Raw genomic sequence first — 23149 nt, forward strand, 5'->3', positions numbered from 1 at the left:
CTCCACTACCAATCCAAGGTCTGAGAAAAGTGTCATCCTCAAACCATCTCACACAATGCACAATAATAGGATGAACTGTCTTGCTAAAATTATTTAAAATTCACAAAGCTAAGTATAATAGAAACAAATATAATTTTCAATTGATTTTTTTGTTGTTGTTTGTAGCATGTATACTTCTGTGATTATTAAAGCTTGAAACTAAAGAGATTTTTGGGATACCTTGAAAAGCAACTCATGGGGAGAGTAATTTTAATACATGTTTCTTTAGTGTTTACTTTGCTGTGTAGGACTTAACACATAGCCACATAGTGATTATTAAATAAAACTTATCAACTCTATTTTTTAAAAAATCTATTAGGCCACTTGTAATTTTGTAGTTGTATGATAACCACATTGGCTATGTATCATATGAGATCTGACAATAACCATATTGGTTATGTATCATATAGCAATATATAATAATATAATTTGCTAGCTAATATAAACTAAATTGTTATTCCTCAAGGACAGACTTTCTAATTCATCATATGTTCTAGTAGTGTTTATTTTTTAGAAAGTTGTTAGATGTTTACTAGTAATCAGAGATGTAATATGGTCAAGACAATTGGGATTTTGTCTCATGTCACCAGAATTTAGAAGATGCAAAAGTTGGACAGGTACTCTATAGCATTAAAGCCAGTAGTCACTAGTCTTCATTCCTGATCAACAGAATGTATTAATTACTTTTCTGCATTATTTTTAGGATTACAAAGTTACTTTGAGGGTATCTGTTGAATTGCTTGTCTTGGATGCCAACATTATTTATTAAAATAAAATAATGGGAAAAAAAGAACTATACCTTTAGATTTTACTTTTCCCTTCTCCTCAAAACAAGGTTCTTTTAGGCTTTCCTAAAGTCTTTTGGAATGTGGGGACATGATCACCACAATAATTACATAGTAATTGTGTCATCTTCTATTTCTTCTTGCTTTCCCTCTTATCCTACTCTTCTTCTGAGCCAAAACAAGAGCACATCATATATACTACAAATTTTCAAACTTTATTTTCATCATTGGTTTATTTTATATCTAGCAAATCTTAAATCTTAAAGCAAAAGCCATGACTATCTTATAGTGAAGTAGACACTAGAATTCAAAAATGAATTGTGCAATTAGATTGAGATGATCTCTAATGTATTTCCATCTCTACACATCTTTATAATTTCACACATTCTATAAGAAATTTATCTTGGGAGGATTAAAATCAAATCATTGTTCTGAACATAAATAATACTAGCTAAGTTTAAATAAGAACATAAGTGACTTCCACACTCTGCTAAAGCCATAGCAACTGTGCAACCTATAAAACTGATTTTTGTCACAGATGAACAGTATATCTTCTTACCCTAATTCAACAAGATCATAACCCTTAAAAAACGCAACAAGATATAGTGCAACTAACAAAGTATGTCGCCCACTGGTCCTCATAATAAAACAAGAAAGAAAAATGCTTTGCAGCTAAACTTTACATGGGAGAAAGGGGACTATTTTATTTTCCACCTTATATGGGCTGAAAATGTAATTTTAAATGTTTCCAAATTAGAAAAAGGCAACAAATAACTCAATGACTGTAGGTTTATTAGAATAATTCCCAAATTCTGTCTAGCTCAGACTTAAAACAAATTGAAGACTAGACAGTTAATCAAGTAATTAAAATTGTAATCAAAGTAGTTGCAATAAAAGCAGCTAATTTATGTAACACAAACATTTGTTTAAAAAAAAAATCGTGGTAGGTAGAGGCTATTATTATTCTTGTTTTGTAGGCAAGGGAACTGAGACAGACAGTTTACACCAGGGACAATCAGCTAGTATCTGTGATCCTAGCTGCCTAGGACAAGAATCTAAATTGTAGACAATTTAAGTACTAATTTTGTCAGGTTCAAGTCAGATAACAGTGAAAAGTTATTCACTTTGCCTGACGTAATTAACAATTTAGAAAACACTGACTTGAAATTCAACTACTGAACTGAATTAATCTGCTTCAATGCTCTAAATAATATAATTGGTGGATTCAATTATAGCTTCCTGAAAAATCCAGAGCTAAAAATGCAGATAGAAACCATCCTCCCTTCCAAACATGTCATTTTCTATCTTAGCTTTCTTTTTTACATTATTGGGTCTGTTTTTGGCTATTAACAAATATCTAATTCCCAACAAAGTAGCAAATCCACTTCCCATCTTTTATTTTGTAAATGCTAATATCAATTTTTAAAAGTTCTGAATTATATATGAACTATACTGAGGAATGCTTATGGTCACTACTTGGCTAACAAGTTTTCATAGGCGTTAATGTGAGCAAACATAATAAATGGGGTGACACCATCAAGTTTTGCAGGCTTAAAGATAGAATTATTTTATAATAATGGCATATAGCTAAATAATAAATACACTTTGCAAAGTACTTCATGTTATCTCACTTAAGCCTCAGAAGAACTCTGAGAGAAGTGCTATTGTTAATCCCAATTTGCAGATGAGAAAACTTTTTTTAAATTTATCATTTGAGAACAGGAACTGGGGAAATGATAGTCATTAAATATAGGTTTTTACATAAAGACATTTGAATTCCATTTAAATGGTAGAATTCTATCAAACCAACAATAAATAATCAATACTGTCTTTAATACCACTTCCCCTTATAATGAAAATAGAACAGGACCATAAGACTCTGCTTTGAGCTTTGCCATTATCCAAGGGTTGCATATGAGAACACTTAAGTAGAGTTCAAATAAATTTACCCAGGGATTGAATATATTAAATATATAGTAAGGTGTGTATGGCAGAATTTGAACTTGGGTCTTTGGGTCTTCCTGTGTACAAGTGTAGTTTTATCCCATTTAAAGCAGATATTCCTGCAAGATTTAGAGTTCATGATTCCAATAGAAACAGCATTCAACAAAAGCACAAAAATCAATGGAACAAAATTCTTAAAGTATACAAATATAAAATGCATGATCTTTAGGGGAGCACTAATAAGGAAATTTAAGGAACTGTTATCAAAATACCACTGAGTGACAAACTATTACCTGAATTTTGCAGTTATGACTATGTGCTCCCAAAGTTCTATCCCATCCTTGTTATTAGATTCTGAATGATTCCTTCTTGAAATGGAATTGACTTTCTCCTGCACCCCCAAAAAGTTTAAAATAAATGAGACTGAGGCTTTACAAGTAATTTGGAATTTTTTATTGTGAACTTTGCTGTATTCCCAGATTTTAACACACAATGACATCTCAGAGCCATGTCTAATAATGTGGGATTTGAGTGAATTACACTGACTCCATCTTGCGACTCAAAATCTAGATCTAATTCAGTTCCCTTTCTATTCAATTATGAGTCTAGTCCAATTTCTGTCCTGTGACAACACTATTCAATGATGGGAATTGTGAAAAAACTTTATTGCATTGTTTGAACCTACCCCTGAGTGGCTGGGAAGCTGGACTACTTCTACCTGTTGCTTAGAGAATGTTATTAAGTACCAGGTTACCAGAAACTCAGTCAGATCCAAAAACTAATGCAAGGAGTTTTCTCATAATTATATTTCAAGCAATCCTTATGTCTTATCTGAAAACTAGACCTGTTCTAGTCATTTACGGTTTTCAAATTCTGAATGATTCCTTCTTGAAATGGAATTAACTTTCTCCTGCACCCCCAAAAAGTTTAAAATAAATGAGACTGAGGCTTTACAAGCAATTTGGAAATTTTTTGTGAACTTTGCTGTATTCCCAGATTTTAACACACAATGACATCTCAGAGCCATGTCTAATAATATGGGATTTGAGTGAATTACACTGACTCCATCTTGCGACTCAAAATCTAGATCTAATTCAGTTCCCTTTCTATTCAATTATGGGTCTAGTCCAATTTCTGTCCTGTGACAACACTATTCAATGATGGGAATTGTGAAAAAACTTTATTGCATTGTTTGAACCTACCCCTGAGTGGCTGGGAAGCTGGACTACTTCTACCTGTTGCTTAGAGAATGTTATTTAAGTACCAGGTTACCAGAAACTCAGTCAGATCCAAAACTAATGCAAGGAGTTTTCTCATAATTATATTTCAAGCAATCCTTATGTCTTATCTGAAAACTAGACCTGTTCCTTGTCATTTACGGTTTCCAAATTCCTTTGAATAGACATATTGGGGGGGGAGGGGAGATGAGGGAAGAGACACCTCATTTTCTGATTTCAAAGAATTGGACCTGTTTTTTCTTCCCTTCCCAATAATCTTTCCTCCAGTTAGAAATAAAGATTACTAATTCTGTATCCTGGTTTGTATCCTGTTAATTGTTTTCTTTTAATGCACAAAAACCTCTCTCCCTCGATATTCAGGGTCCAGTGCCAAGCTGAAGAAGCCTGGTCTTGATTATTACACAACTGGCATGCTACAAGGACAATGAAATCCATTCCTATCATTTTCTTTTGACAGTAAATTCACTAGCCAGTACCCTCTATTGGCCAGGAGAGGTAACTGCCATAACTAAAGCAAAATACTTGAAATTAAACCTTAAGGCAGCTGTCTTTAGAGTATAGTCAGAAAATGCCAATGACTTTGCAACCAAAGTTCTGCCTACTTTTATATACTGGGTTAATATCGTAAAAGCTAGTGAAAATATTTTAAGTTAAACATTTTAAACTTGAGAACTCACTCAAATAGGAATCTAAATTCTGCTCGGGTCAACTTTGGACTCAATTATTGTTATAGAAGAAAAGTAGCAAGAGAGAATGATATGGGGTCTCATTCTCTGCTAAGCAAAGCCTGTTAAAAGTTATGGAGTTGGTATCAATGCTAAGAGAATATAACAAAAGGAGATTAGAACACAAGAGAATATAACAAAAGGAGATTAGAACACCTATTTCATGCTTAAAAAAACCTTACGATGATGCCTCTCAAAATACACAACAAAAATTTGTACTTCACATTTAAGAATTAAGGTTGTTTTTCTTATTGCCTCACTTATACATAGTTCCTTCAAATAATATGGTTATACAACAGTTCAACATAGAAACAAATTCAAATTACTGATTGTACACCTTAGCCATAAGAACAGATATGTAAATATTAGTACTTTTAATGTTACACACCAAACAATCACAAAAAGACAATTATAAACAGGATGCTGTTTCTCAATTTTCACTGGCAACATATTTCTCTTACAGTAAACCAAGTTTGTATTCCACCATCATGTGTGGTTCTCCCATTATTTCACTTTGCGATGGATCTAAAAAACAAACAAAAAAAAATGCAATCTCAAAAAAGAACCAGAATGAAATGTTCATGTATTTCCTCATACTAACTCTGATCTACATCATGATCACTACTCACTCTGACAGTGTCTTCTTTATGAGACAATTAAGAGAGAGCAGAAACTGAACTCTCACTAAATGATAAAACTGAGACATAGAGGTTGGCTAAACCACGGTTCCTCATTTTAGAGATGAGGAAAATAAAGCCCAAGAGAAGGTAAATGATTTGTCCAAGGCCATAGAGTCAAGATTTGCACTCGGGTCTTCTGCCTACAAATGCAGCATTTTCTAAGACCCTTCTATGGACAGAAAGACCCGGAGCACTTAACAATGTCACAGCTGGTGAGCAAAAGAAGTGGATTTTAAGCCCAACAAGCCTATATTTCACAATGCTTTAAGAACCTGGGGTCACTTTCATACAAATACTAATGTAAGACTACAGTAGAGGTGACCCTGGGGTTGTCGTCATGTCCCTCCACATTTAAAACACGACAGAAAAATTCTACACTAATTTCCTAATAAATTATCACAACTTACATGTTTTATAAAGGACTTGAACTAATGGGAAAAAATTCTAGTTACATGGCTACTAAGTTATTACTCAGACTTCAAATCACAATGTAATGGAGTTTTAAATAAATACTCCTTTGTAATTAAAGAAAGCATCAGGACTAAACTTTTTTCTTTCATTGCAATAGGAAGTTTAACAGAGTTTGAGACCTTAGTTGTTCCTGCAAATTAAGAAATTCTTATAGAAAAGATTCTCAAAGAAAAGGATCCCTAACTATGATGCTGTTGTGTGCATACCACTTCCCCACCAGATATCAGTAGCAAAGAAAAGCTGATGCAATCCAATTAGGATTTGTTTTGTCTGTTTCTATACAAGTGTTAGAGGCACAGTAGTATTGTGGATGTCATCAGCAGATGGATGCTGCCTATATTGTTCTTAGACAAAAGTCATTAACATGCAAGAACAAATAGTATTGTTTGGAGAAATTTGGTAAAAATGACATGTTTTATCCCTATACCCTATCATGCTTATTCAGAAAATGACTAAGAAAAAAAGGATAAAAGCTTTTCTTTTTAAAAAAAAAATTTCACCCCATTTGTTCCTGTGTCAATATATGTACCTATGATTATTTTAAAAATGTGTATCACAGAAATGAACAGTCAATAATTTAAATTTATTGGTTTAAAAACAGTAAAAGTTAATTTAATTTTAAAATCTCTAGTACATATGACAATATAGTTACCATTGAGAATATCTTCAAATCCAATACTCTCATTAGTACCCCTCAAAATATCCAGGGAGAGGTTTGAGCTCTGAAGGAAGGGAAGACGCTGGACCTATGAGAGAGATAGTGTGAAGAAAAATATAAAGCAAAACATGTTTAAATCTAAGGGAAAAGAACAATTGCATGTTATTTATACTGCATTTTAAAAATTCAATACAGCCTCACTTTGTTATATATAACCAACTTCACTTAAAGAACATTTGTCTTTCACCGTATTTCCCAGCAGCTCATTCATAATTGGTACTTAATTCTATTAAATAAATGAAAGCTAAAAATATGCCAAATTGATTCACACGAAGATACCAAAATTTTTTTTAATTTCACAATTATAATTTGACAGTAGGATAAAAATTTCATAAGATACTGCTAAAATGTAAAACTAGCTTTTTATTTATAGTTACCCACTGTCAAAGTTGATTCTCCTCTTTGTCTATCAGTCTTATATGACAACTGATAGTCACATATTATGAATGAAATGCTAGGTTGCAAATTCTAAGAAAAAAACAATTTTGTGCCAATGTTGTATTTAGTCAAAAATTTAGCCAATTGCTTGCTGGCAGCCATGGTATTTAAATGTATAAAAGAAAAGATATAAAGGACCCTTTAAGAGTTGCTGCAGTTTAGAACTAGCAATCTCATTAATTTGTGAATAGAAAACCACAAATAATAATGAAGGATGAATCAATGTATATAAACTTGGTTCATGTTTTCAATTAAGACTTAAAAAAGCTAAAAGACATATTTAATGATTTGCACTGCACAGTTGTTATTGTGCAACATGGTAATTAGGCATAAATGGCAAAGGGCTGTTAGTAAAAAATGACTTTTAAATAAAGCAAAATCAAAATTTTTTTTTTTACTATTTTTTCCCTTTATTTAGAACTTATGTTGATATTTTCTCCACATAATATGAACCATCACACAAAAATACATTTGACCAGGAGCCTCTAAATATGCATTCAACTTTTAGTACCACTCTATTCCTTACCCCAGGAGTATCCTGAGTGGAAAAGGGTTTGAAGGTAATAGAAACTATGGTTATAAAACATAATCACCAAAGTATGGTGATGGGAATTAGGAATGGAATGGAAATTGTCAAGGAAATAGGAACCAAAGAACATAATGGTGGGTAAAGGCATCAGTAAGAATAGGTCCCGATGCTTGGCAAATGGAAGTCTAAATGACTAGGGTAAAAAAAAAGGTTAAGACTTGGATGAAAAAAGATGACCCAATCAGGGTTTTGATAGGAAAAAACCATAGGATCTAGAATTGAAAGAGACTTTAAAAAGTCATATATTCCAAAAATCTTGCCTTTAGAAATGAGAAAAGACTATTTCACCTGTTCCAAATCACAGAGGAGGTTAGTTCCAAGATGCCTTAGTTCAAAATGCAGGAAGTGTCAAGGGAATGTATGGACAAGTGGGAATGAGCTAGCTGGGCCAATATACACTTATGATTGGAAGACAATATCTCAACACACAATAGAGATATGTACTATTGTTATCATACATGGACATCAACATAGCTTATGAAAAATAATGTTTTGAATCTTGTGGCCTGCAAGAGGTAATCTAATCAAGACCAAGATAATAATTCTAACAAAGAAGGAACTTTTAACAAGAACTGTGAAAGAAATGCCAGAATTGGCATTATGGTAAAAAGCATACATCAGTTTTAATATATAAAGAGAGCTCTAAATGTGACTTAGTTAATTGGGAATCAGGATTTTGGAATTTAATGAATACCAACATTCCTTAACCTTGACCTATATTGTTACTAGCTCAATTTCAGTCACAAATCTATGAAGAAAATGACAGCAACATCAGGTCAGATGTAGATAACTTGAGGTTAATTTTAATTGAATAGCTTTAACTTTAAAAAAAAAAAAAGATGTATTTACAAGGCAGAAGGGAAAACAAAATGGCAATGAGTATAATTTAGTGCCTAAATATTGTCAAATTTTTGCCCAAGGAGAGGGAATAATTTAATGACACTAGCTGAAAGGATAACAATTAAAATATAAATGTGTATACAAAAATGTTTGTGTCAGCTCTTTTTGTGATGACAAAGAACTGGAAATCAAGATGATGCCCATAAATTAAGGAATGGATCAACAAGTTGTGGTATATGAATATAATGGAATACTATCATTCTTTAAGAAATGATGAGCAGATGAATTTCAGAAAACCCTGGAAAGTCTTATATGAACTGATGCTGAGTGAAGTGAGCAGAACCAGGAGAACATTGCACACAGCAACAGCAACATCATAGTGATTCAAGACAATTACAATAGACTAGTAATAGAAAATGCCATCCATATCCAGAGAAAGCACTATAAAGTACTAAATGCATATTAAAGCATGGCATTTTCACTATTATATTTGTATTTTTTCCCCTTTATTCTAATTTTTTCTTTCACAACATGACTAACATGGAAACATGTTTAACACAATTGTACAATATATACACACACACACACACACACACACATACACACCCACACATATATATGATAGATAGATTGTTGTCTTGGATAAAGAGAGGGAAAAAAATTTGGAACTCACAATCTTATAATAATGAATGTTTAAAATTATCATTGCATGTAGGATTGGAAAAAAATGAAATACTACTAAGTAAAAATAATTAATTTAATGTGTATACATATAATGCTAATTTTAAATGTAAGTGGATTATAAAAATGTAAAAATTCTGTGCTCTTCCAGTTCATGTTATCTCTATGCTTATGGTTTATATAAGATAATTTAGTCAATTAACATATCTGACACCTGCTTTAAGACCTGCTAAGAGACAGTAAGGATTATTGAACATTATATTACTAATTATCTAAAAAAAATGAGTGATGATAAATATGGTTCAAAAATAATGAGTACTTATATATACCCCCCAAGGCATTTCCTTTCATTTGTAGATATTACAAAGAATAGTGGAGTATGTTCACAAAAGTAAAGGAAATTCTCTACCCATTAAAAATATCTTCAGACCTGAATTTCTGATAATTCCTTTATTTTTTCCCCAAGAGTTCTGACTACCACAAGGATATTTCTAAACAATTCTCCTGAGTTGCAATGCAGGCAGCTAACTTTCCAGCAAAGAACTTCCTTCCAGGTGTTTCAAGTCACCATTGTCCACATATATAATGAGCCCTGTATGTATAAAGGCAGTCAGTATAGGAGCATGAGTTTTACAAGAGAAAACCTGAGCTCAAGGTCTGCCCTTGTTATTTATTAGTCGCAATGGATGCACAAATTACTTATTCTCTCAGCTTTTGCCCTGCCTAGCTACTATGGCTGAGAAAATCAAATAAGATCACTTTTCAAGACTTTGGTTTTATCATCTATAAGATCAGATCTAAAATCTATGTGAGAAAACTTTGTAAGCACATTATATTATCATTAAATATCAAAAAAGGGTTTGCATAATAAGAAAAATTACTACTGCCATAAAATCTCTAAATTCTTTTGTACTAGCCTATCTACCTCCCAAATCTTGTGAGAGCGTAACAGGTTTTATTTAATGCAATGCAAATAGGAAAGATGACAGACTTCTTTTTAACTGGTTTTTATACTTCCATACTATGGAATAACAAGTTTTTACCATGTGTGGAGCATTAAATAAATGAAAAGAAGATGTCAAGTGTATATTTTATATACTCATGTCACCAAAAACTGTAAGTTTGATAATATGCAATTTATAGATTGCTCGACTCTCAAGATCCCAAAGAGATCATCTAATGTAATCCATTTTATATTTTACAGCTTAGAAAAAGGAGGCCCCAAAAGGCTAAGTGATGTTGAACTTCAATAGGAAAAAAATGAAAGCAGTTTAGACAAATCAAAATTGTGGAAACTTTAGGAAAAAGAGTAAAGCTTTCTACAACTTTGTCCCTGTTGTACGTGAGTGCTTGAAATGCATTCCTTCCTCATTCCCATTTCTAGAATCCCTGGTGTCTTCCTTAAACTAGTTCTGGGATTAGATGAAATCTTTTTTAATCCCCTCAGTTGTTTATGCATCTTTTCCCCATTAACCTTTCCTTTTGTTGTATATATCTTTATGTGCATAGTTGTCTCCCTCATACAATGTAAGCTACTTCAAGGCGAGAACTGTGAAACTTCAGAACCTAACAATTAGTGAAACAAAGAAGTTGTTTAATGAAAGTGAGCGTTACAAATTCTGATATGGATATTTTTAGCAGGTAAGTTACTTGTGCTGCTCAAGGAAGAAATGTATGTTACAGGCGAAATAACTTAATCCTTAATCTTTTCAAATAATTAGGACAAAACATCCACTCCTGAGATAAACAAACCTACCTGTTGCACTGCTTTGAATTCCATCTGTAACTTCAGGGGAGCATATAGGCCTTGGATATTTCTCAGTGTGGAAAAATTCATTTTATCTTGATTGAGCTGGAACTACAAAAGACTATTTTAAAATATTGCCCGAGTCTTTCATAGACATCAGTGAATACATATGAAATCCTACTTGGATTAAACATATCACTCACCATAAATAATTGCTAAAAGTATTTCATTTTAAAATATTAAACTTAAAATATTAAGTATTTTAATTCCTTAAAATATTCAGAATACTTTATACATATTTGGCAACAAATGCAGACAAAGAAATAAAGTGAAGCTACCAAAGAATAAGTTAGTAGAAAGTGAGCATTAATTACAATATTGTATTAACTCAGAAAATGTTATCATTTCACTGATCTTTCATCACCTTCCCTTTCTGGATCCTCTAGTTTTCTGTGATACTGTTTTCTTCCCCTTTATTTGAAAACTCCTTCTCAGTCTATTTTGCTAGATCCTCACTTCACTTCACTTTACAATCTCTTACCATGGATATTCAATGATCATTTCTATGCAGAGAATTTCCAAATCTATATATCCAGCTCTCTTTTCCTGACTTCCATATCACCAATTGCCTTGTTGATCTTTTGAACATAAGAATCTCAAAATTCAACATGTTCAAAACAGAACTTATTTCCCCATCCTGAAACATTCTTTTCGATTTTATTTCCACACATTATCATTACTGTCAAGAGAACTACAATTTTCTTAGGCATCCAGGTTTATAACTTATTCAATGTTGCCAGATTTTGAAATTTCCACTTTTATAACAGCTCTTGTATATGTTGTTTTCTTTTCACTCATAAAGCTAGTATAGTCTCACACAGGTGGAACACCTGTTATCTACACTACTATAATAGTCTTATAATTAACCTTCCATCCTCTTCCCATTGCAAACCATCCACTCTTCTGCTTCCAAAATGATTTTCCTAAAGTATAGGTTGACCATGTCACTCATTCTCTGCTTAGCAAGTACCAGTATCTCTAGTACCTGCAGAATCAAATATAAACTCTTATTTGGCATTTAAGGCTTTTTGCAACCTGGCTTCTTCCTAACTTTCCAATCTTTCCTCCCCTCTAAGTATATAACAATCCATTTAATTTGGCCCTGTTTTTTGTTTCTCAAATACAACACTAACCCCTGGACCTGAAATTTTCTGTTTTCTCCTTCTGCCTCTTACCCATCCTGGTTTCTTCAAGATTCAGATCAAATCCTAACTTGTCCAAAAAGCTTTTCCTGATCAATTCCCTGCTCCTCCACCACCAGGGCAGTAATTTATGACTCCCCTCTCCCAAATATGAATTCCTTGAAGACACTAACTTGTGTTTTTGCCTCTTTTTAAATTATCAGTGCTTAATTAGTACAATATTTGTCACTTAAGTACCTAAGAAATGCTTTTTGACTATTCCTTGGCAGGGAAGATGCTTTAATACAGTTTTATAAGTAAAATGTTAGTGGGTTAGTTTTTAATTTATGGAATAAAAATAAGAGAATCATTAATTCATTTACACACTTACATTTTTTTCTGATAATTCAAGAGGATGACTAGGCAAAAGTTCATTTTTCACACAAGAAAAACTGAAAATACAAAAAAGAGATTAACCAGTCAGCACATAAAATTCAAAATAATATTTAATTTAGTTACTTTTAAGATACATTTCTAAGGTTAAACCCCTTCAATATAATGGAAGCAACTTAAACTGAAAAGCCACCTTCCCCTTGTGGATTCTAAGATGATTTATGAATGTATAACACAGTTTTCAGTTTTCTATTAGTTATCTGACATCTTGCAAAAAAAAAAAAAAAAATCAGTTATAATATTATTTCAGATAAACTGATTAAACTTTTGAATTCTACAAAACATGCATGGGTAATTTTTTAACACCGACTCTTGCAAAACCTTCTGTTCCAACTTTTCCCCTCCTTCTCCCCATCTCCTCCCCTAGATGGCAAGTAGTCCAATACATGTTAAATATATTAAAGTACATGCTAAAATCCAATATATGTATACATATTTATACAGTTATCTTGCTGCACAAGAAAAATCAGATCTAGAAAGGGAAAAAACAAAAAACAAAAAAACCTGAGAAGGAAACTAAAGCAAGCAAACAATAACAGAAAGAGTGGAAATGCTATTTTGTGGTCCACACTCATTTGCCATCATTCTCTCCCTGGGTGTAGCTGACTCTCTTCATTACTGGCCTGAATCATCTCATTGTTGAAGAGAGCCACATCCATTAGAACTGATCGTCATATAATTTTGTTTTAGGGCCCATATACTTTAAAAAGTATTTTTCCCATCTTCATGTCATACTATGTGGGAAAGAGTCCTAAACCTTAGATTTATTTCTTGCTGCTTAACAAAGCTTTATAGTTCCATTACTAGAGAACAGGGATCTCTCTGATCATCTACACTAAGTAAATTTTATATATTTTTCTTTCCATATAATTTGGAGAGTCAAGTGTTAACTACAATCATGAGGTACAAGCCTCAATTTACATGTGCTTTAAATGAATACCTTACTTGCCTTTTGATCCTCTTGGACTTTCCCATTTGTAGTGCCATCATTCTTCCTATCAATTAGACATCAAAACTTTGGAGTCTTATTTCACTCTCCTACTATGTATATTCATTCATTCAATACTAAAGCCCTTTAAAATATCTTTTTTTTTTTCCCCCTGAGGCTGGGGTTAAGTGACTTGCCCAGGGTCACACAGCTAGGAAGTGTTAAGTGTCTGAGACCAGATTTGAACTCAGGTCCTCCTGAATTCAAGGTTGGTGCTCTATCCACTGCGCCACCTAGCTGCCCCCTAAAATATTTATTAGTAATGCTCTCAACCATTTCTTCCTTTCCACTTCCTCTTTATCTGAACTCCAAACTTCTTACTGAGGCTATCATTTAATAATTTCATTTCAATCATGCCAACCTTAATGCTACTGACATACCCTCTCCGAAGAATATCATGGTTTCCAAAAGGACTGCTAGCTGAAAGTTCAGAAACTGAAATACTGTCCTTTAGCTGAGATCCAAGTCCTCTGGTATTCTACAAAATGAAAATGATTAGTTATTACCAAATTAGCAATGACTAACTTTATGTATTCAGTTTCTAAAAGATTATGGTGCTAACTGCAAAGGAAAAAAAGACTAGTAGAAATATTATTAAATATATATATATAAAATTATACTGTTTGCACTAATTTTCATTACAGAAAATAACAAACTTTATTGTTTAAGCACCATGAACATGTTATTTTTGCTGAAAAAAAATTTGAAACCATTGGTAAACTGGATTATCTGGTAAATATTCTATTATAAACTTAGTTTTTATTATTTTTATTATTTTTTATCATATTTTATTATTTATTCTTATTAGTTTTTATTTCACTATTTTCTTAGTGATGTTACTAACTACTTTATATTGGTAGAATCCTATTTAGAAAACAGATAAATCACAAGACTAATGCTTAAATGTTTTACAAATATTTTACAAATAAGCTTTTTTGTTTGCTTTTTGACCAAATATGTGATGTCTAATATATAATTTCATTTAATGAAAAAGATGGCAACTTGTTACTAACTTATAAGTCTTAGTTGCCTATAACAATAGGATAAATGATTTGCCCAGTCACATAGCCATTCTGTTAGAAGCAGGATTGTGATTTGCACAATTAGCAATATGTGGAATGAATATACTAGTAATTTAGATTTTTCAGAGTTGCCTTTTCTGGCCTGTCTTACAATGCAGCTTGAAATGATCAATCAATACTTGACAATACTCTCCTCTGTGTGTGAAGTAAAGTGAAACAAGATAGTAGGCCTTATTCCTATCACAGAGGGTCCTGTCCCCTCTCCCCCCTCCAACCAACAGCCCCTGTAAGCTGAAGCAATATGAACTGTTTCCACAGGCCTAGAGAACACCATAGTATTCTGGAAACCACTCAGGCCCGGAAAATGATTATGCAGTGAATCACCTTTCCCTCCCTTGCCACTGATCTGTGTATAAAAGCTTTACCTTTTCTGCAACAGAGAAGTGTTCCTATCCAGGAGAACGTCCAGTTCACACCCTTTATTCCCTATACTAAAAGTGATTAAATTGCTACCTGATCTCTAACATCTGGCTCTTGGCCCAGTTTAGGGCTGCCTCAACTATTTGTAGTAAGCACAAAACATTTCAATATAAAACTGAAAATGCAGGTAATCTTTAGTAGAAATTCTGCTCTGTGGCCTTCACTTATCCCCATGGCCTGGAGTCATCCATCTCCTCGGCGGCACTTCTCATATCACCAAACTTTAATATATTACCTCTTCCAAACCTCCCTTTCTTTCTACTGTTATATCAATGAAGGAGAAAATGGGTGTAAAGAGTTTGGGAGATAATGGTCTCTTCTCCACCCCTTAAAAAAAGCACGGGGTGGGGGGAATTCCGAGAGAATATTTTAAAATAATGAGCTCAGCTGACATAACTATATCCTACAGACACACAGCGCCCATATTCCCGCAGGCGTAATACGTAATAGGGACTACCGTGAGCGCTTTGCAATTAACTCGTAGGATTTTCAAACCAACTCTACAGATGAGGAAACTGAGGCAACATCCTCAAGGTCACGTTAGGGGGTAGATGCTAAAATCTCATTTACGGAGATAGAAATCAGGGCAAACGGGGGTCCAGGGGCTTGCTATTGTCAGAGGCTGGATTTCCAGGCCTTTCTGACTCGAGGCCCGGAGTCCCATTCGCTGCGCCATCCACCGGCCTCACATTTCGCTTTCGGTTTTGTCCTTGTCAGGAGAAGGCCCACAAGGAGAGGAGGGCCCAGGGCACGCCACGGACAAGGCCGCCGCGGCCGCGACTGCCCCTCCTCCGCATGACTCGGCACAGGCCGCGCACCTCATCCCGGCCTCGTTCCCGGCACCTCGGAACGGAGCGGAGCCACCAAGCGGGGTGCCGAGGTCATGAACACACTATCCTAAGCCTCCTCGGTGGCTCAAGGTTCTCCCCGCGCGGTACCGCCGCTACACTCACCATCTTTGAAGCGTCTGTCTGCAGCCACAGCGCAGCGCCTCCTTCTCGTCCGTTCCTCTAGCCCATTTCCATTTCCATTTCCGTTTCCGTTGCGGCTGTCTCCCTCCGCGCCCCGCCCGACATCCGCCGGAAGTGCGTCAGACGGAGCCTGGAAGGAAGAAGAGGTTCGGAGCGTTCTGAGGGAGATGCGGTGATCGGAGGCTCCCACGCTTGGCGCTTACCGGGGGCCGTGGGGAGGGGGCCGGAGGCTCTTCTGGGCCTGGAGCATGTGTTGGAGCGGGTGTGTGTCCTGTGCTCAGTGGAAGGAGGGACGGGCTGCAAAGGATTGTGACTTTTCCCTGACCTTTTGCACTATATTTAGACGAGTCGCGTGCTCTGGGCAGACGAAGCCAGAGAGGATTGGGAGTCCTGAGGACTAAGTTCTCTTTGTGGGTAGAGGAAACGGGGAGAAAGATTGGCGCTGACCGTAAAAGGAAGGCTGAGGTCTGACTGGAGGCAGCCGAACTCCGAGTGCAGATCTCAGTGCTAATCAGACCCGCGCTCTCTGTGGCCTGTTTCCTCATCAGTAAAATCAGGCTCTCCTAGCGCCCCCAGCCCGGGATCGGGAATGGGTGACAAACGTTAAAACTCTCCACGCACATCCACACATTACGCGGTGCCCCAGAGCGCTCAGGGCCCGACGTTTCTCTGCGGAGCTATGCCAGCGTCCTCCACGGAGGGACGGCCCGGAACCGCAAGCCTAGATCGAACCCTGCTAAGTGTCAGGCTTGACTTTAGAATACAAAGATTTAAAAAGAAAAAATGTTTTTATCGGGGGTGGGGGGGGGTGGGGGGGGTGGGGTTAACTTGAAAACTGATGATTCTCAAGAATGGCTTTCAGAAGAAGGATGAAGAGAGCTCTTACACCCACGTCATCCAGACTAACAATATCGGTTATTTTCTAGCCGGGTCAGATTCTGTGACCCCGTGCAGGTTAGCGGTCAGATAGCTCCATCCCCTTGTTTAACTGCTTTTCACCATGTGAGGTATTATGGGGACGGTGCCTGTAGCCGAGAGTACTGCCTCTGTTTTTATTAGTACTGATAGTAAATATTTCTGTGACACCAGCTGTTTACTTAGAACGCTTCTGAGGATTGTTCAGATTACCTTAGTCTCCTTCAGCAGATGAGACAAGCAGCCGGCAAGAAGCCCTGTGCTTGGCCTGAACTATTTTATGTAACACTTGTTTGTGACACATCCCACACTGTGTGTGTGAATGAAGCACAGCTGAGGAGGCTAATATGCCCGATAGTAGAACATTGGGCTGAATCAAATAAGATAAACTGTTATAGGAATAAGTCTAGTTTTATACTTTATTACTTCAGATTATTGTGGCAGAAAGTAGGCATTGACCCACACCTGATACTCTCTGCCAGTGGTCCTCACACTTTTTAAATAGGGGGCCAGTTCACTGGCCCTCAGACTGGGGGAGAGCCCGACTATAGTGAAAACAAAAACTCTCACTGTCTCTGCCCCTCAGCCCATTTGCCATAACCCTTCGGACCAAATAAACGTCATCAGTGGGCCTCCTGTGACCCGCAGGCCATAGTTTGAGAGCTCCTGCTCTATACCAAAATAAGGTCAAAATGATCTCATGATATAATGATATTATAAGCAAATTAGAAGAAAAAAGAGTAGTCTACCTCTCAGATATGTGGAGAAGGAGGGAATTTGTGGCCAAAGTAGAACTAGAGTACATTATGGAATATGAAATGGATAATTTTGGTTATACTAAATTAAAGTTTTTGTGTAAACAAAACCAATGAGACAGAATTGGAAGGTGTTAAGGGACAGGTCAATTCTCCGAAAGCCTCCACAGCTGTGGATCATAGCATCTGAAGGAGTTGCAGGGCAGCCTTTGCTGACACAGGTGTTGCAGACTGGGAATGAGATAAATTGGGGGGACTGCTTCTTATTCTCCTTGTATCATCCTCTCACAAGAGGAGATCCATTCTGCAGGTCTGGGTTGGATCTCCAGCAGCCTTTGCCAGGTGGATCCCATGTATTTCAACAGGAAAGAAAGCAATAAACTGGGAAAAAAAAAATTACATTTAAGGGTGTTCTGATAAAGACCTCGTTTCTAAAATATATAGAGAATTGACTCAAATTTATAAGAATTCAAGCTATTCCCCAACTGATAAATGGTCAAAGGATATGAATAGTCAATTTTCAGATGAAATTAAACCATTTCTAGTCACAAAAAAATGTTCTAAATCATTATTGATTAGAGAAATGCAAATTAAGACAACTCAGATACCACTACACACCTGTCAGATTGGCTAAGATGACAGGAACAAATAGTGATGAATGTTGGAGGGGATGTGGGAAAACTGGGACACTAATGCATTGTTGGTGGAGTTATGAAAGAATCCAACCATTCTGGAGAGCAATTTGGAACTATGCCCAAAGGCTATCAAACTGTGCAAACCCTTTGATCTAGCAGTGTTATTATTGGGTCTGTATCCCAAAGAGATACAAAATGCAAAAATGTTTGTGGTAGCCCTCTTTGTAGTGGCAAGAAACTGGAAGCTGAGTGGCTGCCCATCAGTTGGCGAATGGCTGAATAAGTTATGATGTATGAATGTTATGGAATATTACTGTTCTATAAGAACAATCAGCAGGATGATTTCAGAGAGGCCTGGAGAGACTTACATGAATTGATGCTGAGTGAAGTGAATAGAACCAAGAGAACATTGTACACGGCAACAGCAAGATTACAAGACGATTAGTTCTGATGGATCTGACTCTTTTCTTCAGGCCAATTCCAATGGTCTTGTGATGGAGAGAGTCATCTGCACCCAGAGAGAAGACATTGCGTGTGGATCACAGCATAGTATTTTCACTTTTTTTTAAATTGTTTGCATTTTGGTTTTTTTCTCATTTTTTCCCTTTTTGATCTGATTTTTCTCATGCCCCATGATAATTGTGTAAATATGTAACACTGGATTACTTGCTGTTTAGCAGAGGGAGTAAAAAATTTGGAACACAAGGTTTTGCAAAGGTGAATGTTGAAAATATGTATAAGTTTTGAAAATAAACAGCTTTAATAAAAAAACTTTTAAAAGACTGTGTTTACCCTCTGTCCTAGCAATACCATTACTGGGTCTGTAGCCAAAAAGAAATAAAAAAGGAAAAAGACCTATATGTACAGAAATATTAACAGTTTTTTTCTCATGGCACAGAATTGGAAATTGAAGGGATGTCCATCAATTGGGGAATTGCTGAACAAACTACTATGTGATTATGATGGAATTCTATTGTGCTATTAGAAATGATGATGAGCTAGATGCTCTTAGGAAAAACTTGGAAAGACTTCCATTAGCACATGCAAAGTGAAATAAATGCACTAATTACGAATTAACAGCAATACTGTGAGATGATCAGCTGTGAATGACTTGGTTATTCTCAGCAGTGCAATGATCCAAGCAACTCTGAGGTTCTTATGATGACAAAAGCTATCTATCCATGCTCAGAGAAGGAACTGATTGTGTCTGAATACAAAGTAAACGATAATTTTTTAAAAATAACTTTCATTAGTACGAGATGGGAGAAATAGGGTTAGACCATCTGAAAAAATAACTAAGCTTATTACAGGTTCAGTATGATGTGGCTCCCCAGAAATGCTAATGCAATTTTAGACTGTATTAAGAAAGGCACACTGTTCTGGCACTAGAGAGAGGATAGTTATATAGGGTCTAGAATGAATTAATGAAAAGAGTGAAGGATCTCTACATCGTGTTTTATGGGGATCTTTTAAAGGGAAAGGATTTGTTTATTCTGGAGAAAAAAAGAATTAGGAGTGGAAGGGAAATGATTACTTTTGGGAAGAACTAGGATCAAGGGATTTGCAATAAAGTTTGGATCTAGGATCAAGTTTGCAATAAACCAAATTTAGGTGACAGTGAAAGGGGCTGCCTTCAGTAATGGTGAGCTTCCCCTCCTTGGAGATTTCCAAGCAAAAACTGGCCAGTATGGTGTGATTTAAAAGGGATTCTTACATTTTGGTTGAATTAGGTGGTTTCTAAGGACTCTTTGAGCTCTATAATTCTAAAAGAAGTTCAAGTGATTGGCTCACAATACCTAACATATCAGAGCCAAGGTTCAGACTATAATTGCATTTTCATTACATCAACTATGTTTAAAAATTTTATTTTCAATAGTATTTATTTTTCAAGCGCATGTAAAGGTAGTTTTCAACATTTGTTTTTGCAAAACTTTGTATTCCAAAATTTTCTCCCTCCCTTCTGTGGCTCCTCCCTTCCCAAGATAGCAAGTAATCTGATATAGATTAAATATGTGCAATTCTTTTAGATACATTTCCATATTTGTCATGTTGTATAAGAAAAATTAGACCAAAAAGTAAAACAAAAATAAAAACAATTTAGGAAGAAGCAAGAGAATGTTTATTTCTCCAATAAAGCTTTGTAGCTTGGAAATTCAACAAGCATTTATTAAGTGAATGGAAAATTGGATGTTAGGGCAATTTAGATGGGCTATGTGCTAGATTTTTTTTTTCCTTAGTGATTTTTAAGGTTAAGAGAATATTTCTATTTTGGATGCTTTATTATGCCTAAAATAGGAGTTCTTAACTTGGAGTTAACAGATTGAAGGGAATCAATAAACTTGAGTGGGAAAAAAAGGCATGATTATTTTACTATAATTGGTTTCCTTTGTAATCCTATGTAATTTGTGCATTTAAAACATTCTAAAAATAAGTCCATAGCTTTCCCCAAATTTCTAAAGGAGTCCATGTCATAAGACTAAGAATTCTGGCCCACAGAGTACTAAATACTAAATGACTTTTATATTTCCCTCTTAGCTTAATTATGCTGTATTTCACTAGAGTGAAAAACTTTGAATTCAGTTCCCCAATTTAACTCAATAAACATTAAGTGCTTACTATAGAGCAAATCACAGTGCTAAACAGTTTATAAAGCTAAATAAGACACTGCCCTGAAAACTTAGTATACAACTACAAAAATAACTACATAGAGTAAACATAGTAAGTGCTTTGGGAGGTCCCAGAATAAGTTTAATAGAGTGAAAAGGAAGGAAAGACAACTTTTGACTTTTAGAAACAGGAAAGTCCATGGAAGGAGGGCACTGAGCTGAATCTTAAAGGATGGGAGGGATTTCAACAGGCATAAATAATACCTCGTGCTTTTGGTGCTTTATTGGTTTGAAAAGGGTTTTTCTCAGAATCCTATGTAGTTATTATTATCCCCATTTTTTCTTTTTTTTTTTTTCTGAGGCAATTGAGGTTAAATGACTTGCCCAGGGTCACACAGCTAGGGAGTGTTAAGTGTCTGAGACCACATTTGAACTCAGGTCCTCCTTGACTTCAGGGCTGGTGCTCTATCCACTATGCTACCTAGTTGCCCCCATCCCCATTTTTTCAACAATGAATTTGAAGCTCTGAGAAGTAAAATGACTTCCCTAAGATCACACAGCTAGGACAGAGAAAATCCAGAGCTGATAATTCCAAGTCCTGAGTTTTTTTTGACTATGCCACAACTGTGGAGATGTAGAGATTCCATTCATGGGAAATTATGAAGCTGAAGTGTAGGGGAAAAAAAATCGAGAAAACAGTTCAACTTGGCCTGAGAATAAAACATAAGAGAGTGCAACAATGCAACATAAACAACATAAGCAACAAATTGGCTTTAACTTGCAACAAACCTTGAATGTCAAGCTAAGGAGTTTGGATTTTATTCCTGTAAAAGGGTTTCAAATAATGGAGTAATAATCTTAAGGGGAAAAAAATTAGGTGCAAGGGCCTGTGAAACTAAAGAAAATACTTTTAAAATTATATTAAGTTTGTGACAATTAATTTCTGAGGGCCTAAAACTCCATTCTATAGATGATGCGCCAGAAATTTAACTATTAAATCAATCTGCATTTCTATGACTTTGGGAAAGTTCCAAGGCTTTTAACTCAAGATAAAGCATAATTGACCTCTTTCATTCTAAATCCCCTCCTACATGTTAAAGGATAGAGAAATCCTATTATGTCAGATTTCTTTGGCACACCCTTTCTCTGGGATCTAAGGGATAAGTCTTACATGCTTCCTCTGAAACGTTTTCCAGAACTTGACTTTAAATGGAACTGCTTTCAAAAACTGTCTTTTTATAAATCAGAGTTTTCTTTAAACTTGATACTATTGGGGAGCTAGCTTGATTTATTTCTTTCATCCCTGTGGTGAAAAGTTGAACTGGGACTAATATATGAGAGACTAATTATTTTGAATCTAGAACTCATAGGATCATAAGATCATAGGAGCAGGAAGTAATTTGTTTTACTTTTTTATTATTGCATTAGACACAAAGTAGTACTCTGTTTCATACTACAGAATTCCATAATTTTGTCTGAACAATTTACTTATTTTATAACTCTTAATTTATATATATATGTGGATTATTCAATTTTTAGGACATTTCATGAATATTTAAGATTAGACAAGGCTCTTTATCTATAGACATTTTAACATCAGACTAGGGAAATGTTAATATAAGGGGTAAAGCTTCATTCTATAGTCCAATACAAATATCTTTGGATTATCTTCTGTTTTAGATCATCAGTGTCACTGTTTTGTCCATTTGGCATGAATAGCTAAGAGTTTATATTTCTGTGTTTTTCAAATGTTTGTCATATCCTAAGGAAATTTAATAACTTGAGAGGAAAAACCTTGGAAGTGCTCAGAATTCAAAGAATACCAGAAAGGGAAGATGATGACTGAGAAAGAAATGTTATTGATGCCTTTTGTTTTTATGTCACAAGTCATTTCTGGATACTTTCCATCCTGTCCAACTATACTTACCAATTAGATACTTACCTACACTCTTGCAACAAAGAAAAACAGGTAAACAAAAGACAACAGATACAATAACCCACTATAACAAGATATTCAACTTCTGTCTCTGTAGTCCTTTCTGCTAAGAGGAAGGAGTTATGTTCATTGGAGCCACTATTTGTTTACAGTCACTCAGAGTTCAACTTTTCATCACTGGAAGATTACAAATGCCATTTATATCCAAGATGTATACTGATAGAAGCAAAAAGCTGAAGGAAATAGATCAAGATTATCTAATTCTAATATTGGTCTGCTTGATTTCCACACAAATTGTATAGTTTACTCAAT

General features: G+C 35.2%; 1 protein-coding gene across 1 annotated transcript; it reads right to left on the reverse strand.

Annotated features, from left to right (window-relative positions):
* Positions 1-3206: 3206 nt before the first annotated feature.
* Positions 3207-16279, reverse strand: POMP (proteasome maturation protein). The gene is made up of 6 exons (XM_074303573.1): positions 15973-16279; positions 13898-13995; positions 12468-12528; positions 10905-11006; positions 6535-6628; positions 3207-5256 (listed from the first exon to the last, which is right to left on the reverse strand). The coding sequence occupies exons 1-6, from the start codon at positions 15973-15975 to the stop codon at positions 5189-5191; spliced, it is 426 nt and encodes a 141-aa protein (XP_074159674.1). The 5' UTR covers positions 15976-16279; the 3' UTR covers positions 3207-5188.
* Between the last annotated feature and the right edge of the window lie 6870 nt (positions 16280-23149).

Source organism: Sminthopsis crassicaudata, chromosome 3 (genome assembly GCF_048593235.1).
Source record: "Sminthopsis crassicaudata isolate SCR6 chromosome 3, ASM4859323v1, whole genome shotgun sequence".
Taxonomy (NCBI): domain Eukaryota; kingdom Metazoa; phylum Chordata; class Mammalia; order Dasyuromorphia; family Dasyuridae; genus Sminthopsis; species Sminthopsis crassicaudata.

Excerpts from the sequence above, each read along its gene's own strand:
- POMP (XM_074303573.1), bottom strand. Across the intron at positions 12,529-13,897 it reads CATGATATTCTTCGGAGAGG|TTTTTCTTGTGTGAAAAATG; the intron begins GTATGTCAGTAG and ends TTGTATTTTCAG. Across the intron at positions 11,007-12,467 it reads TTGAATTATCAGAAAAAAAT|TTCCAGCTCAATCAAGATAA; the intron begins GTAAGTGTGTAA and ends AGTCTTTTGTAG.